A 17,387-nucleotide genomic window follows, 5' to 3' on the forward strand; every position below is an offset into this window, starting at 1 on the left:
CTGTCCATATTTATGATAAATTATAAACTTGATATTATAAATATTATTTTATAATCAACATGTAATCCAGCCAGCTGCTCCTGAAAGACTTACAGAAAAAAAAAAAATCCCTCAAGTCAAAGTTGAAAACTTTTCCCAGACGCTGACAGTGACTTATGTCCGCTGGGTCCCCCAAACTGTGTCCGTCTGTGTCATTCAGCTCCATGATTGTTAACACTGTATCCTCACCGTCCCGAGTGAATCCCATTTAAAATGTCTCCCGCTCGGCTGGGCTGCAAATCACCCTGTTTACAATCTCACACCAACACTCACATCAATTAACTGGCCATTGATTTTCCCGCCCGGGACATTACAATATTGCAGACCCCCTTTTTCCTCTCCCCAGCAATTTCAAGTTTGGTGCGCGTAATTGCACGGGCTTTTTAACGACACACACACAGAGAGACACACACACACAGACGTTTCCCCTATTAATGATCATTTGCTGTTTGATTTTTGTTAGTCACAGGCTACATTTCGATGTTGCTCCACTGTCACATTTTCAGGGACAGTCCAGACATCCGTCAACGCACCCAAAATATGTCAAATTAAAATACATATATATATTTGCCATAACGCACTGATAAAGCAGGAGCCATCACAAGTATTTGATCCCCCCCACCTCCTCCTCCACCACCACCACCCCTCCCTCCCCTGCTCTTTCCTTTTTTTTTTCATGAATAAGTAAATAGTAAGGGCTAGTCGAAACTAAAAGATAGCTGACACAAGAGAGGACCAGATCCATCTAGCCTGCAGCCGCTCTTTAAATATTCAGTGAAAAATAATGGCATCCGAGGCATCACCTATAGTAACATTATTATCTTCATTTCTCAAAATCAGCTCGACTGAGAGCTTCGTTTGTCTTTTTCAGGTAATAAATCTACTCGACCGAGCTGCTCACACGACGCTCCTGTGGGACCTCTTGCCCTCTTAAAACATCCCCACTGAGGGCGCGCTCCTGTGGGCGCATTATTCAGGGCGATGATGATAATAATATCAATAATAATAATAATAATAATAATAATACAATTTTTGGGAGCTGCTCATGACTTATTTACAGGCTTGGTTGAGACGTTGTGTTTCTTGCTCTATCAGTCACTGGCTGCATCGTATTGCTCATTCATCACTCGCATTGGTAGAAATGAAAAGGCCTTCAAAACATCCAACTTTCAATAAAGACATCACGCAGTCATTCATCCTGGTTTTGCCACAAACAACCCACTGGATGGCGACGATATAAAGACAAACAAGTTTTTTTGTTCTCCCTAAAAGTTAAATGGATGTTAGATGAGTCCACGTGAGGCTGAGTGTGAGACAGGGTGGGGGGGGGGCTCGCTAACAAAAATAAATGTTTAGGGCAGAAATTAAAAGCTGTGTTTATCCCTATTCAGACGAACAGACTTGTCTCCGCTGATCATCCCGGTGCGCACCAAGCGTTTGGATCCGCTGTGCGCAATCAGAGAGAGAGAGAGAGAGAGAGCGCGAGAGAGAGACAGAGAGGGGGGAAGGAGGCAGGGGAGGGGAGGAGGTGGAGGTGAATGGCAGCATGACTGAATAGCCCGGTGACCAATCAGATCCTCGATGGGCCGGGCTCCACATTGTCCCAGTGCTGCACGGGCCCTCAAAGTTTGTTTATTCGCGGAATGCAGTGTGTGATGAAAACGTGTTAGTAAGTGACCCCCCCTTTACGACTAATAATAATCAAATGAAACCGATTGGGACGTCGGGACGCGCCGTGGACTTTTTGGGAACGCGTACCGGTGCCATTTACGCACGGAACATGCTCGCGCGACGCTGCGTCTGAGCGCACCGGGAGCTCACGATTGAAAACTCTTCAGAGAGTAGGTGTCGGTGTTACAACACAACAAGAGCTGAATTACAACGATCTTGATGCGAGAGCGGAGGACGGGGACTACCGAGCTGCAGAGAGAGAAGAAAGTTGGTTGGAAAGATCGCGGAGGTTTTTTTGAGTTGCGGGGCGTCCAACTCCGGTCCACCACATCTACAGGAGGAGGGAAGGAGGCAAAGAAAAACTGTGATCGCTGCTTGATCAATGTGAAAGATTGAAAGATACTGTCGCAGGCATTGACTCGAGACGCTGACATTCCCCTGTAGTAGTCGAGATAAGCGGTGACTTGGCTAACAGAAGGGGTTAAACCGTATCTAAAGGGAGTTTGGAAAACCCAGCCTTTCTTCCCCATACGGATCAACTCATTGGGTGGGAGCTGAGAGAGAGACAAGAGTCCCCAGCAAATCAGGAGCTAATTGATTAAAGAGACTTCATTTGAATAGGAGGGGGGCTGGCGAGGTGCCAATCGCCTTTCAAAGAAGCCCCCCGTATGATTAATCGCAGAGCATTATTGATAATCATAACGGGGCACATGCGCGGTGGATGGGCTCGATTTACGTAATTTTTGAGAAGGTTTTGTAGTCATTTTTTTATTCTTTGCCTGCCGATGTGCCAGCCAGCATGTCGCGGAGGAAACAAGCGAAGCCGCAACACTTCCAATCCGACCCTCATCTGCCCTTATCGGAGCACAATGGTGAGTCCAAGTAACCTATCGCTGCTTCCACCCCCGAGCAACCCGGGAGTGTCTCACTTTTTTCGGGCTGTTTCACCGAGTCTGTGTCGGTATCAGAGTGGTTAGAGTGAATACTTTGAATTGGACTTTGAGACTTGTGTTTTATTTTTGAGAGTTTCTCTGCAGAGTTGCAGCGTCTTGGTGATGAAGGTGACACTTTTCGGGGAAAAACTTAATTCTCACGATTTCTCCTTTCTTAAATTCGCTTAATTCTGGTTTTAAAAAGGAATTTAAAGCTACGTTTATATTATTTTTACACACTTGAGCCTCTATTATCGATATTATTCAAACTTTACGATAAAAGAGAAATGAGTTAAAGATGATAACGAAAGCAGGCAGCCACAGGGCGCATTTCTCGTCAGCGTGTGTGTGTGTTAAAAGTTTTAAAACTTTTTATTCTGCTCTGTAGCGATGTACCTTATTTTAAAACCGTCTTTTAACCTGTTAAACCGAGCAGCCGGCTCAGTTTTTCGCTCCTCTCCGAGGCTTCCCTGCGTTCAGCGGTGCGCCGACATGGACCACCCTGTCGCTCCTGCCCCGGACTCCCAACTTTTTTCCCGGACACAGATATTCCCACCATCAGCCCTACGCTGTAAACTCAGTGTTTTCCTTCTTTTTTTTTTTATGAAAATCAGTCTTTAAAAAAAACTTCTTCAAGCTCATCGTCTGTTAAAACACGATCTCGCCTTTTTATGCGTAAAAAAGTTGGACGAAAGGAGGTCAGACTGCTGTAAAGAGCGCCGGTGAACACACATCTCTCCACACATCCTGAAAATATCCCATCGGTTTACTCATCGTTCACTGTTTTTGTCCAGCATAGAAAGTCTCACTCACTCTGACACACACACACACAGACACACACACACACACTTGTGATTCCTGCTTTCCTACAAAATAATTATTACTTTTGTAAAAACCAAAACCAACATCGATTTTTTTTTTTTAAAAACAAGGCCTTTTATTTTTTAATCCAACGCCTTTGGAGAGGCTCCACTCTTGGAGACGATCTCTGGCCTTCTGTGAAAAATATAACTGTGGTAAAAATCTTTATTCTCAGAGTGAAATCTCCTCTTTTAACGCTGCTGTTGTGCCTAAAATGTCAAATCAGTTTTTATACAAAGCGGTGTGCAGAAGTGCAAAATACCCAGGACTGGATGGAGCTCAGAGTTTCAGAGGCCAGCAGTCGAGCTGGAATAAAAAAATTGCAAACTGTCACGATTTTGTTTGAAAAGTGAATATAAAAGTAAAATAATCTCCGGTGTGATCATCCTGTGGGAGAAGGTGAATAACAGTTGGATGTCGCAACAGGACGTTGCGTTGTAACGTGTGTTGATGTTGACCGACTTTTGGACTTTTACCGAGAAATAACACTTTGTTTTTTTTATTTCTCTCTAACCTAAAGACATTTTCTAAATTTAAACGAAGTCTCATCTTTTGCTCCGTCGTGCAGTGAGATCGAATTATCCTCCACAACATTTTATATTTTTCGTTATTATAATTTGCATGTTAAAAAAAACTAAACAGAAATGAAGACCTGACAGTAAATAAAAAACGTGCAGATGAAAACGAGAGGGATATATTTCTGTTACCTGTTGGACGGAGGCCTGTAAATGTAATATATATGATGCAAAGTGCTCTCAAAGCCACATTGTGTTTTTAGTGCAGCCCTGAAAAAAAGCATGTGCAGGTAATTTTGAAAGAAACACTTGCTTCTTTCAGCAGACAGCCATGCACACAAAACGGTATTTGCAGCCTCCGTTTCACGTGATTTTTTTTAAGGAACTCGGTGATTAATGCAAAAACCTAGTTAATTCCTGAGTGCTGTCTTTTTTTTCTTTTTTTTTTTTGCTGCATTTCCCCTTTAAATCTAATAAACTTAATGAAGAGTTACTTTTGTCACCAACCCTGGCCAGACTGCAGAAAAACAACATTTCTCAATTATGTCCAGGACTCTGCTGCATGTTGGGATTGTTTGCAAGTGGTCTTGTGTGTGTAATTATAAATAAGGTATGGCCATGTTGTCTTTTTTAAGGTTTTTTTTTGGGGGGGGGGTTATATTTTTTCAAGCTGCAGAGTGAAATGTGCTGCCTGTTGGAGAAGCTGCAGCAGCCGGAAGTGAAAAACAGAAAGTCATTGTGTTTGTAGCTGAATCTCAGTGATGCTGAGGGGGCCGTGGTGACTGGGAGGTCGGAGTGGGAGCCGCAGAGGGTGGGATGTCGAGCTGTTTTAACCTTTGCCAGTGTCCCTCTGTGTGGAGGTGATGAGAGTTCAGGGCCCAGTGTGTTTCCCCTACTACCTCGCCATTGACCCTGCTGATCAGAGCTGCAGGCGGCCCAGCAAGGCCTCGGCTTTTTATTTAAGTGTGTGTGCGCGCGTGTGTGTGTGTGTGTGTGTGTGTGAGCGTGAGGCCTTATCAATGTTGTGGCCATCCCCTTTCGCCTTATCAGAGTGGCCCCCCTAGAGGGCAGATTGGCAGGGCAGCCCCCTTGTTCCCCCTGCAAACAGAGAGTTGTCATTTTGCCAGTGTTTATGTGGCATGAGTCTAAAGGTGTAGCCTGAAGGACTTGCTTTGCCTTTTTTTTTTTTTTTTCTTCTTTCCCTCCCTCCCCTTAAGCTTTAAGCATGTCACCGGGGCAGAGCTTCTTAGATTTGAGTCTTGTCCTGGACCACGGCAGCTTTAGTGGAACCCCATCTAGTGTTCAGTGGGATGAGTCCTGAGGGCTTGGAGAGACGATGAGAGCAGAAACCCTCCTGAAGTTACAAGTGTCAAGAGGCTCACAGAGGCCCCCCGCGAAAAAATAATGTAGGAACTCTCAAAGCTCTCCGTCAACTTTTTCCGACTAATCCTCGCTTTTCTTGTCTCTCATATTCAGACTTTGGTCAATCTCTTTGGGACTCTGTCCTCTGCTCTTTGTCTCTCCTGACGCCCTTTAGCCCTTGCGCACTGCTTACATTGTGCTTTTGATTCTATGGAAGTTTTTTTACAGACTCCATCTTTACACCAGCTTGACTTTATCTTAATTTTAATTCGAAGTTAATCCTTGCTATTTTGGGAATTAAGCCTAATGCTAGCATCTGCGCTGTTTGCTATACTAGTCTTATGTGGACAGTGGATTTGTAGTCATGCATTGATTTAGTTTTGATCCTCTTTTTTCTTTTCTTTTTTTTTTTTTGTCGCCATGTAAAGTAGAAAAACATAACACTGCACGGTTCAGGGAGCAAAATCTGTCGCCGTGTGAGCATTTTAAGTTTTTGCTGAAATATGATTCTAACGTTTTGCAGCTGTGAGGGCATTATTATTATTTTCTCTTCCCTCACATTCCTAACTTAAGAAAGAGTATGTGAAGAGAAAGACTGTCCACTGCTGCATTGCACAAATTTGATGAAAATCTTGCTCCACTTCCTGAATTAGTCAAATGGAAACGCACAAATTGTTTTGGGGGATAGATGTCATCTCTTATCTCTTTCCTCTTTCTGTTAATTATGTATTCTAGTTGTGGTTTTTTATCACTGTAATTATTTCTGCTTTTGCATGTTCATAATAGCGTTGAAACTCTTTTGATTTGTAGGATTTTTAAAAATGAAACCCACATAGAATTTTATCATCTTTAAAAATTATTTAAATAATAATACAAAAAAACATTTAGGCCCTTTTTTAAAGTACTTGTACGAGTGAAATGGTTAATTTAATTTCACTGTACACCCAAAATGCTCTAATAGCATTATGTGTAGCGTATTATTTTTCATATCCTCCGCGTGGACTCACACACACATATGATTTATGTATTTATTAATTTTGTATCATCCAGAAGTTTGTTAGGCAAAAGTTTTTTTCTTCTTTTTTCATATTCCTCCTATTTTCATCCTCCTCACTGTCATATGATTGGATTTTCTTCACACTTATTTGAGTACAGTCAGCCTCGAGAAGAAAGGAAACGTGTTTATTTAATCCTCACATTTCTCACACGATGAATCAAACACTTTTTTTTTTTTCTTTTTCAAAATTAGCGCTTGGGGTGTAGGTAGACGGGTGGGTGGAAGTGGGGAGGGGGATTTAACATGAAAAGTTATCATTAAAGTTGAGTCTTCCCTGTTTGCATGGTTTGGTGGTGTGAGGGCCAGGGTTTACTGTCATGGCAACTTTGCGTTATCTGATGTCTCTGAGCAGAGAAACATTGAGGGAGATAATCCCTGAATTAAACAGGATCTGCTTTGAGTCGACTGAGATGAGCAGGGCCAGGCTGTGCCGACGATCCCCGCCGCTCCCATGCTGCGCGAACAATGGGAAGGCATCCTGTCTCTCTGTGGGGCAGGGCTGCACTTCTCTGGGTTTCATTTGCAAATGAATTCTTGGCCCTGATGAAAGTATTGAGGGGCCAGAGCCACAATGAAAGGAATTCATAGCGAAATGCAATTTGTAAATCAACTTGTATGTTAAACAGAGAGATTTGAGTGTGACAAAGAGGGGAAAGAATAAGGAAAAGTCTGGAGCACAGCAGTGGCTCTGGGGGCAGGGTGTCGTCTTGCCTTTTCACTCCCTGACTCGTCCTGTTTATCGAAATGGAAAATTTAAAAAACCTGTGTCGCTTTTTGAGAGACGGTCATTGCTTTTGAATTGTCATCTCAATGACAGCAGAAGTTTCTGAGTCCGTGTTGCATATTAAGTGAGCCGGTGTGTCCAGTTTCTCAGCTTTGGCAAGTTTGTTGTGCATGCATTCAGATTTACCACCCTACTCTTAAGTTTCGACCAAGTCATTCATTTAAACAAATAAGTCTTTTTCGTTGCGTTTCTCCCCGAAATAATTCACTGATGAGTGGCTTTCATATGGTTTCTAATGTTTTGGAGTCAAAGTTTATTCACAGTTCTGGAAAATAAAAAGTCCGGCGACTTTTAAAAAAATTCGACTTATTATTTGTTTCTTCGTCCGACATTCGTCATATCACAATTTACTTCTCTCGCTCTTCAGCTTTTCATCCTCTTTTGTTTTTGCTTGTTGTGTTTAATGTTTGCACGTAGCAGCCTGGACGCCACAGGCTCTGTTGTTCCTGTCTCACTGTGACTGCAGCCTGAGTGGATACAAATTAGTTTAGTGACATGGATAACCTGTCCAAGATGCCCATAGTTGGCTGAAAATGAGCAAAGTTGACAGCAAATTGAAAGTCTAATAAGTCCTTCAAATGCTTGATTTGCGGCGAGTGGACAAGTAGACTTTGAAGGGCAAGGAATATAGGAAATCAATGCCTTTCTATGAAATTTCATTAAGACTCAATGTCCTCACTTCACTCTATTCTATATTTTGATGGATTATCTGGAGAAAATGATTACCTTTGGTTGGGCTGATGAAACCCAGATGTGCATCTTCAAAGATCACTTTTAAGCAATATTTGAGTAGTTCCCATTGATTTTGTATCCTTTCTTATCGTGTTTCAGAGGCCACTGCATTGAATGAGGCCTTTTCTCATTTCTGTTGGCTTATTGTTGCCTTTCGATCGTTGTTTTTGTGAGCACATCAAGGGGATAAGTGTAAAACTGATTAACTTAAGATTAACAACAATGGAATTTGAGGAGATAAAGCTGCTTCTTCAGCTGCAAAACATTTCTAATCACTAATCCTCTGTTTCCTCTTTTTCAGGGGACACAGAACTTTGCTCAGAGGACCCCCCCTGCAAGGAGTCAGACGCCCACGTCTGTAGCAGATGTTGTGCTGAATTCTTTGAACTATCAGATCTTGAGGAACACCAGAAGAATTGCACTAAGAATCAGTTAGTTCTGATAGTGAATGAAAATCCTGCCTCCCCCACCGGAACTTTCTCGCCTGGGTCTCCTCCCCATAATCCCGATGACCAGATGAATGACACAGCTAATAACACTGATCAAACAGAGTGCGGTGACCTTTTGGAGGCTCACACTCTTGAAAAAGACGAATCCATGGACGTGGACGTTTCTGGAATGAGCAGCGGTCACGAAGAGGAAGGCAGTCACACAGAGAGCGGGAGCCCCATCGCCACGGTCGGAAGCAGGGCCACGTCTGGCCCTGCAGTCGGCACTTCAGCTGTCTCTGCCCCTCTACCTCAGCTCAGTAACCTTGCTGAACTGGGGAACTTCTCCATGATCAACAGCAATGTCATCATTGAAAATCTGCAGAGCACCAAAGTGGCTGTGGCCCAGTTCTCCCAAGAGACCCGTTCCACCGGGGGCCCCAGAGTGGCAGTGCCAGCCCTTATGGAGCAGCTCCTTGCCCTCCAACAGCAGCAGATCCACCAGCTGCAGCTCATCGAGCAGATTCGCCATCAGATACTGCTACTGGCCTCCCAGTCCCCAGAAATGCAGGTGCCCCCAACTTCTGCTCCAGGCACAATGGGGCCTGCTGCCAACCCACTGACCACACTCAGCTCACATCTCTCCCAACAGCTGGCTGCAGCCGCAGGCCTAGCGCAGAACCTGGCTAGTCAGTCAGCCAGTATTAGCAGCCTAAAGCAGCTGGCTGCAGCAGCACAGCTACCTCAGTCCAACCCGAGCAGCAGTGAGACATCTCAGAGCATTAGCACACTGGGGCCATCAGCAGTCAATGCCCAGTCCTCTGACAAGAGGCCGAGTCATATGAGCAGCCTCCACTCTCAGCTCAGCACCTCCTCACTAGCTAAGTCATCCACGCCAGCATTTGGAATGCGTAGCCTGTTAAGCTCTGCAGTGAATCCCCTTCTACCTCAGCCCCCACCTGGAAACCCCTTGTTCTCCAGCTCTCTGCCCAGTGTTGGCACCACCGTAGAGGACCTCAACTCTTTAGCAGCTTTGGCCCAGCGGACAAAAGGCAAGCCGCCAAATGTCACTTCATTTGAACACAAGAGCAGCACCGACGAGGCTTTCTTCAAGCATAAGTGCAGGTTTTGTGGCAAGGTGTTTGGGAGTGACAGTGCCTTGCAAATCCACCTGCGCTCTCACACTGGCGAGAGGCCATACAAGTGTAATATCTGTGGCAACCGCTTCTCCACCCGTGGTAACCTGAAGGTGCATTTCCAGCGTCATAAAGAAAAATACCCACACATCCAGATGAACCCTTACCCTGTTCCTGAGCATTTAGACAACATACCAACAAGCACCGGCATTCCATACGGCATGTCCATGCCCCCTGAGAAACCCGTCACCAGCTGGCTGGACAGCAAACCAGTCCTGCCCACTCTGACCTCCTCAGTCGGCATGCTGTTGCCACCAACCATGCCCAGCCTGCCACATTTCATAAAAAAGGAAGATCATTCAATAGCCATAACTAGCCCTTCCGTTACTGCAAAGAGTGACTCAGGTGCCGCTGAGCCTTCAGCTAAAAGTAATGATGGAGTGTCTGAAGAGGTTGAAGGTGCAACTCTGCCTACCTCAAATGGAAAAACTGAAGAAGGCAGCCACTCATCAGGCTTAATGACAAATGTGAGCTCTGCGTCAGAGAGCACTGCCGACTACACAACATCCAACAGCCCGCCCATGATGACCAACCCACTCATGCCTCTTATGTCTGATCAGTTCAAGGCTAAGTTCCCCTTTGGAGGCATCCTGGACCCTCTCCAGGGGTCAGAGACCTCCAAGCTACAGCAGCTCGTGGAGAACATTGACAGGAAGGTGACAGACCCAAACGAATGCGTCATCTGCCACCGGGTGCTGAGCTGCCAGAGTGCTCTGAAAATGCACTATCGCACTCACACTGGGGAGAGGCCATTTAAATGTAAAGTCTGTGGCAGAGCATTTACCACCAAGGGAAATCTTAAGACCCACTACAGCGTCCACAGGGCCATGCCTCCTCTTCGAGTCCAACACTCCTGCCCTATTTGTCAGAAGAAGTTCACAAATGCTGTGGTCCTACAGCAACATATTCGCATGCACATGGGTGGGCATATCCCCAACACCCCTCTGCCAGAGAGTTACCCAGAGTCCATGGTCTCTGACACCGGCTCGTTTGAGGAGAGAAACTTTGATGATCTGGAAAACTTCTCTGATGACAACATGGAAGGAATGGAGGAGGGCCCAGATAGCAGTGTGCCAGACACACCCAGGTCGGCTGATGCCTCCCACGACAGTCTTTGTAACTCACCAGTTCCCATTGAAATGACTTGCCAGGAGGGTCAGGAGAGAAATTGCCAGGAGAATACCATCATTAATGAAACACAATTGCTACAAGCCAGCCAAATCAAGGCGATGGTAAATGGCTTAGTTGAGGGGGATTGCCTCACCAACGACTCCTCGTCTCTGGGAGGGGATGTTGAAAGCCAAAGCGCCGGGAGTCCAGCTGTGTCAGAATCTACCTCCTCCATGCAGGCGCCATCCCCCACCAGTTTGCAGCCACATCCACGCAAATCCCCCAGCCTCGAAGAAAGGCAGCAGAGGGCATTATCCTTTGAGCACACCAGTGCAAGCCTCCTGCACTCTCACCCCTCCAACATCGGAGCCCTGGACCTGACATCTGTCAATCCCTCAAAAGACCCCGTTGGCATGATATTCGCCTTCCGTGAGCGTAACACCATCAAGAACACATCCTGTGACATCTGTGGGAAGACCTTTGCTTGTCAGAGTGCCTTGGACATTCACTATCGAAGCCATACCAAAGAACGACCATTTATTTGCACGGCATGTAACAGGGGTTTCTCCACCAAGGGCAACCTCAAGCAGCACATGCTGACCCATCAAATGAGAGACCTGCCCTCACAGCTCTTCGAGCCCTCAAACACCAGCCTGTCCTCCAGCCCGACCCCTTCACTGCTCTCTGTCGGCTCTCTCAACAAACCAGAGGTCAACGGCTTCTTCCATAGCCTCCACCAAGAGACCAAGGAGATGCCCCCTGGCTTGGTCACGTCATCCGCCTCCACTTCCCCTGTGCTTTCCTCTGCTCCGCCACGCAGGACACCGAAGCAGCACTTCTGCAACACCTGTGGGAAGTGCTTCTCCTCCTCCAGTGCTCTACAGATCCACGAGAGAACCCACACAGGGGAGAAACCTTTCGCCTGCAGTATCTGTGGTCGGGCTTTCACCACCAAAGGAAACCTCAAGGTAAATGTTGAAACACTCAGAATGCTCTCGCTCTCCTCAAAGTTTTGTGCATGAGAATGTTTGTGAAAAATGAGTCTCAGGGCTGCTATTTAGTTTTATACGGCGTGTCAGTGCATTAGGCATCAAGAGGTGGTAATGTTGTATAATTAATTAATGGCACAGCTCTCTGAGAAGAAATGACCTTAGTGGAAACGCTGAATCACACAACTAATATGATTATTGGGTAGAAATTCCAGAATGTAATCAGCTAAGAATGATTCAGTGCACAGAATTAATTATCAGAGGCAATCATTGTGCGCTAGGTCAGTCCGTAGTTTTCCATGACGGACTCTCTGAAAACTGTCACAGGCCTAGATCGTTAAGAAAAAGATCCTGCTCAACCATCTACAGAAACTTAGGAGAATTATGTGAACTTAAGATAAAAGTATGGTTATTTTTGAGTGTGATAATCCTTAATCCCAAAGAGGAATTTGGGACACATGTAAATGATTAATTATTAAAGGTTGTAGTAAGTCAAGCACTGGTCTTGTACAGACATTCCTGTGTTTTTGGTTAAAGTCTCTCCACTATAATTAACGTATAAAAGTATTTTGTGTTTGTACAAAATGTTTTGTAGTAGGTTTTTACATAAAATACCTTAAGATATAATTACTTGAATGTGTCAAGGATTATGAAACAGAAAAAAAAAAACATGTCTTTGTCATGGAAAGGGTATTGGCAGAGGTGAAATGTCACATGCAATCCTGCCCGGTGCAATGAAATTGGACAGTGCAATTTTACCCCAAACCCTGTGATCCCCCTTGTGAGATGAGCAAATTAAGGTTTAGATTAAACAGCATGTATCAGTCTTGCCAAAAATAAGATGTTTACACCATGCTGGTACTCTCACAGCAAAGGCAACTAACTGGTCTGCTGCACCCAGGGTGTGAAGCTATTTTAATTTGGAGTCGAGCATTATTATTATTTTTTCCATTGCATCATCTCATGTGCAGCTCTCGTGGCCAAGTTTGTAAACATCACTAATTTTCATCCCTCTCATTGCTCTGTCTCTCTCCTCCCTCCCTTTTATTCGCCCTCTCTCCCCTCCCTCTCCCCTCTCTCTGCTGTGTAGGTTCACATGGGCACACACATGTGGAACAGCGCTCCCGCCAGACGTGGCCGCAGGCTCTCCGTGGACGGGCCAATGGCCTTTCTGGGCACCAACCCAGTTAAGTTTCCCGAGATCTTCCAGAAGGACATGGCATCACGGGCAAGCAACGGAGACCCGGCTAGTTTCTGGAACCAGTACGCTGCGGCATTCTCCAACGGGCTGGCGATGAAGACAAATGAAATCTCCGTCATCCAGAATGGAGGCCTACCACCCATGTCAGGTGGTGTGGGAAACGGGGGTAGCTCTCCCATTGGCGGCCTGACCGGCAGCCTAGACAAGCTGCACAGCATGGAGCCCAACGCTGCTCTCGCTGGTTTGGAGAGAATGGCCAACACAGAGAACGGGGCCCACTTCCGGTTCACACGCTTCATGGAGGACAATAAAGAAATCGTCACCAGTTAGAGCGATCGCCCCTCGGGTTGCGCACAGACACACGAAGATGCCCGATTGGCATATTGTACACATGTAGACACACGACAGAAGAAGAGAACGAAAGAGAACAAGACAGGGACAAAATCAACTGAACTGCTTTGCTCGCCATTGAATCTTTACGAACATGAGTGTGAAGACAAGTTGCTTTTTTTGTACAATGTACATGTTATAGTTTTAAGGAGCTTATTTATTAGTGATTATAACCTTGCTTGAAACCAAGTGGAAGCATTAACAGTTAGGTTTTTGTTTGTTTTTAAGCCAGAATGGGTATGGGTGCTTAAAAAAAAAATGTGCTTTTGAAAACTTAGAATATCTGGGTAGATAACCTTACCTTGGCATTAAGTTATTTTTCTGTCTGTAGTAGCTATAACCGAACTGTCGATGTTCATGTGATGCATTAGCCCTGTAATAAGCAAACAGACTTGCTGTAAATAATGTACACTGATCTTCTGTAGATGGTCTAACATCTGTGTGTTCATGCCCCCCTCTTCCCCTCAGCAAAAACAAAACAATGAAATTCAGGCAAGGGACTAAATGATGTGGTAGTTCCTTTTCTTTCCAGTTGCTATTTACCTTTATTTTATTTAAGGAAGACAAAACATTGAAGTTTGCTACATTTCAAGGGTTTCTTTAGTGTTAACTCGTTTTTGTTGTTACTGTTTCTGTGTATTGTACTTTCTACTTTTTTGTTTACTTCCATATTTTCTTTCCCCTCGATCTCTCTTTATTTTTATTTTTATTTTTTTTTTGTTTTGTTGTTGCTCGTACTTTGGTGTTGTTGAAAGCAAAGACAGAAGGGAACAGTCGGTCTGGCCTATTTCCTGGTTTCTGGGACTGAGACAGCCAATCAAATGAGCAAGGATCCTTCCTTTAGTTTCTTCGCTGGATTTCCACGTTGCTGCTATGTCCCAGCATCCTCACTGACATCAAGTGCAAACAAAGTTGTGTGTTGAAGCTTCTGTAAATACGTTCAGATGTGGAAATACAAACTCCCTCGTATGAAAAATGTACATATAGCTCACACAAGAGAATTCCATCACGGCCAGGGGACAAAATGATAGTGTTTTTATAAATATAAATATATATTGGGTTTGACAACCTTCGGACTGTTACATGCACTTTCTTGGAAAGTTGGAAGATCTTTATGGGTCCAGTTTCTCTACACTTTAATACCTACTAACAACTAAGATACTGTAATTCTTTACTCTAATAATCAAATACATCAGTTTTCCAAAAGAAACAATGTGTGTTTGTGTGCTTTTATTTCCTCTTTTTTTATTTATCATGTCACTGAAAAAACATACTGACAATCTTTTCTTTTTTTTCTTTTTTTCTTTATCAGTCATTTTGATAGAAAAGCAGGAAAAAATAAATAACTTTTGCATTTAAACAGTTTGTGCTGAAGGCCGGTGTGCAGCTTTTTTTTTTTTTTTTTCAGCCTCTCTGCAGACAAACAGAAGCAGAAACAGCAGCTTGGATGCAGACACTGATGATGTGAGCGCCCCTGCTCTTTAATTTAAATCATGATCGCCGTTTCGACTTCATAATTCCCGTTGCCAATCCTTGAAATCGCCAATTAATCGCTAATCCTCGGAATCAAGTGGAGGACTTTTACGCGCAAAGGAGGAAAACGGCTCCCTCCTGCCATTTATTTCACAGATTTTAATAATAATAAAACGTCTCAGCGGGGAAAACACTTGATTTGTGTGAGTGGTATGAACACTTGAACTGCGAAGGTGTTAGTGATGCGGTCTTTTGAAGGAGGTACACGTTTCATTAAGAATGCGACGATCTAATTATTTGGCACAAAAGCCTCCCCAAAAAAGAAGTTGTCAAAACGATCACACGGTCGTGAGGATAAAGCCTTTGACGTCTCTAAAGGCTTCTGCCTTTGCTTTGCTTTTTTTTTTCCTTTTCTTTTCTCCTTCTTATTCAAACTGATTTTTCCCCCTTTTGTATTTCAACAGCTGCATTTAATTTAACACATCGTTGCACATCCTGCAACACAGGATCTGTTAATTTCTGTCCAGCATCCTCGGCGCGCTCTCTCCCCGCCTCTCCCCTCCACAAAGCCGAAATCCCCAATATTTACGTTTTGTATTTCAAGACGTCGGAGCTAAATGATCCTTGCCCACAGTGCCTGTTTTCCTTTTTTAACAGTCACATCTGTTCCACCGGGCTCTGTTTGTGCAGCACGTCGGCTCCCTGAGAGATGCCTTCAAAGACAGACAGAGAAATCAGACCTGCTGCACAATGCAAACACTGAAACTTGCATTTATATCAAAATCTTCTTCTTTTTTTATTATTATTATTATTATTATTATTATTATTATTATTATTATTATTAATGCTTTATTTAATTCAAAATATCAGTAATTGGAATAATACAAAATTCCACATACTGAATATTCACAAATTTACTTATAATTATAGTAAATATTAAATATAAAAATATGTGTGTGTATAAGATGATTTTTCTTGGTTAAAAGCATGGTGACTCATATTTTTGTTTTTGTTCCTATTAATAGGCTGGAGACAGAAAACGTACAGGAGTAAAATGCACGCTTTATCTCTCAGTGTGCGAGCAGCCCCCAGTACTAAGCATTGGACCAGGCCTCTCGTTTCCTCGCTTTAAGTATCGATTGAGCTGTGCAGTATTACAGAAACACTTGAATCTCAGGTGGCAGGAATGTGTACAATTGATCTCTTCCACTGTGGCTCCCAGCAGTGGCTTTTTTGCTCCACAACACAGAGCACCACAGGAAGAGCCGGGGCGAACACACTGAAACACAATCGCTCCAGACTAAGAGGGGCTGTCCCAGTCTGCCCTGTTCACTGTCACTATTTATTGGAGTGCTGCGAGTCTCATCCGCCTGCTCTGCAGCCACGCTGACAGTGTGCTCTCGGGCTGTTCTTTAAATTATAAACACACTCAGAGGAGAGAGATCCTGCAGCTTCACGCAAACACACTACTAGATATTTTGATTTATTCCTAAAATTCTATCCGATGCTTTTTTATTATTATTATTTTAGTGTTGGCTATTTGTTAAATGGCTTGATGGCCTTTTTGCTGCAGTGTCTGGAGAGGATGGGAACCATCAGCAGAGAAACATTACTCTCTCTAGCTGTGAGCCACTCCTGTCCACTTACTGTACACTTGAAGGTTCATTAAAGGCTTGGCCTTAAGTAAGGGCTGTATGCACAGCTGCCACACTGCAAAAATAACATCATTTGTTTCCAGTGCTAGTTCACTTTTTTTTTTTTTCGTAATTCCAGTTGAGGTGATCGACGTCATTCTGCTTTGTTTTGTCCAAAAAATAAGGAGTTTGTTTTATATCCTAAATGGTTTTAAAATGTCTTTTTGTTTGGTAATTAAATTTTTAAAATAAGTTAAAAAAATCCTTTTATAGCACACGTCATCCAAAAACTGAGGATAGTACACTTTAAAATAATATGTTACTTTAAACTAAATTGGTTGAAAAATATATGCCAGCAAGTTTAGGTGGGTAATGTAGTGTGTGTGTGTGTGTGTGTGTGTGTGTGTGTGTGTGTGTGTGTGTGTGTGTGTGTGTGTGTGTGTGTGTTTGGTGTGTGTGTGTGTGAGAGAGAGAGAGAGATAAGGAAGGAAAACAAACAAGTAAACTGCTTCTTGACTCATCAACAGCAGCATCAGGAGGATTTAAATCTCTTGTTTCGTGTCCTTCATGTGCAGGTCAGCCTGAGATGATCTTGGGAAGCCGGAGACGCCCCCCCACCCCCCACCCCCCCTCACACATCTCCTGTCTTGTGCTGTCAGCCCTCCCGAGTCGATACAAACCGTAGCCTGGGGCCCAGCCTGGACTCCCCACTGAGGTTCTGGCCCACCGCTGGGAGATCAAAGACCCGCCAGGAACAATGGCGGGCCTCATTTAGCCGGCCGCGGTTCACTTTTTCCCCCGGATGCAGCGCCACACCTGCCCACGCTGTCAATCACACTCAGGTGATGGACCTGCTCCAGGGGCCTGCGAGAACATACTTTCTTAGGTGCATTTACACATGCTTGTTGGGTGAGCAATGCTAAAGTGTGTTTGTTTCCTCCATCTTGACCTCAAGCAGACACGTTTGGTAGATTGATGATGTCACAGGATGAAAAAGTGTGTCCTGCTCCTTT

The 17,387-nt window shown here is 44.2% G+C and overlaps 1 protein-coding gene across 1 annotated transcript; it reads left to right on the forward strand.

Moving 5' to 3' along the window:
- The first annotated feature begins 1,703 nt into the window (after nt 1–1,703).
- Nucleotides 1,704–14,484, forward strand: sall1a (spalt-like transcription factor 1a). Its single transcript, XM_084340618.1, has 3 exons — nt 1,704–2,582; nt 8,255–11,655; nt 12,767–14,484. The coding sequence occupies exons 1-3, from the start codon at nt 2,510–2,512 to the stop codon at nt 13,205–13,207; spliced, it is 3,915 nt and encodes a 1,304-aa protein (XP_084196744.1). The 5' UTR covers nt 1,704–2,509; the 3' UTR covers nt 13,208–14,484.
- The last annotated feature ends 2,903 nt before the right edge of the window (nt 14,485–17,387 follow it).

The sequence above is a fragment of the Pagrus pagrus genome, assembly GCF_965226575.1.
Source record: "Pagrus pagrus genome assembly, chromosome: 1".
Classification (NCBI taxonomy): Eukaryota; Metazoa; Chordata; class Actinopteri; order Spariformes; family Sparidae; genus Pagrus; species Pagrus pagrus.

Bases quoted from the DNA above. Each gene is read 5' to 3' on its own strand.
- sall1a (XM_084340618.1), top strand. From the start codon at position 2,510: ATGTCGCGGAGGAAACAAGCGAAGCCGCAACACTTCCAATCCGACCCT. The intron at 2,583-8,254 runs GTGAGTCCAAGT...CCTCTTTTTCAG, and splicing joins GCCCTTATCGGAGCACAATG to GGGACACAGAACTTTGCTCA. The intron at 11,656-12,766 runs GTAAATGTTGAA...TCTGCTGTGTAG, and splicing joins CCACCAAAGGAAACCTCAAG to GTTCACATGGGCACACACAT.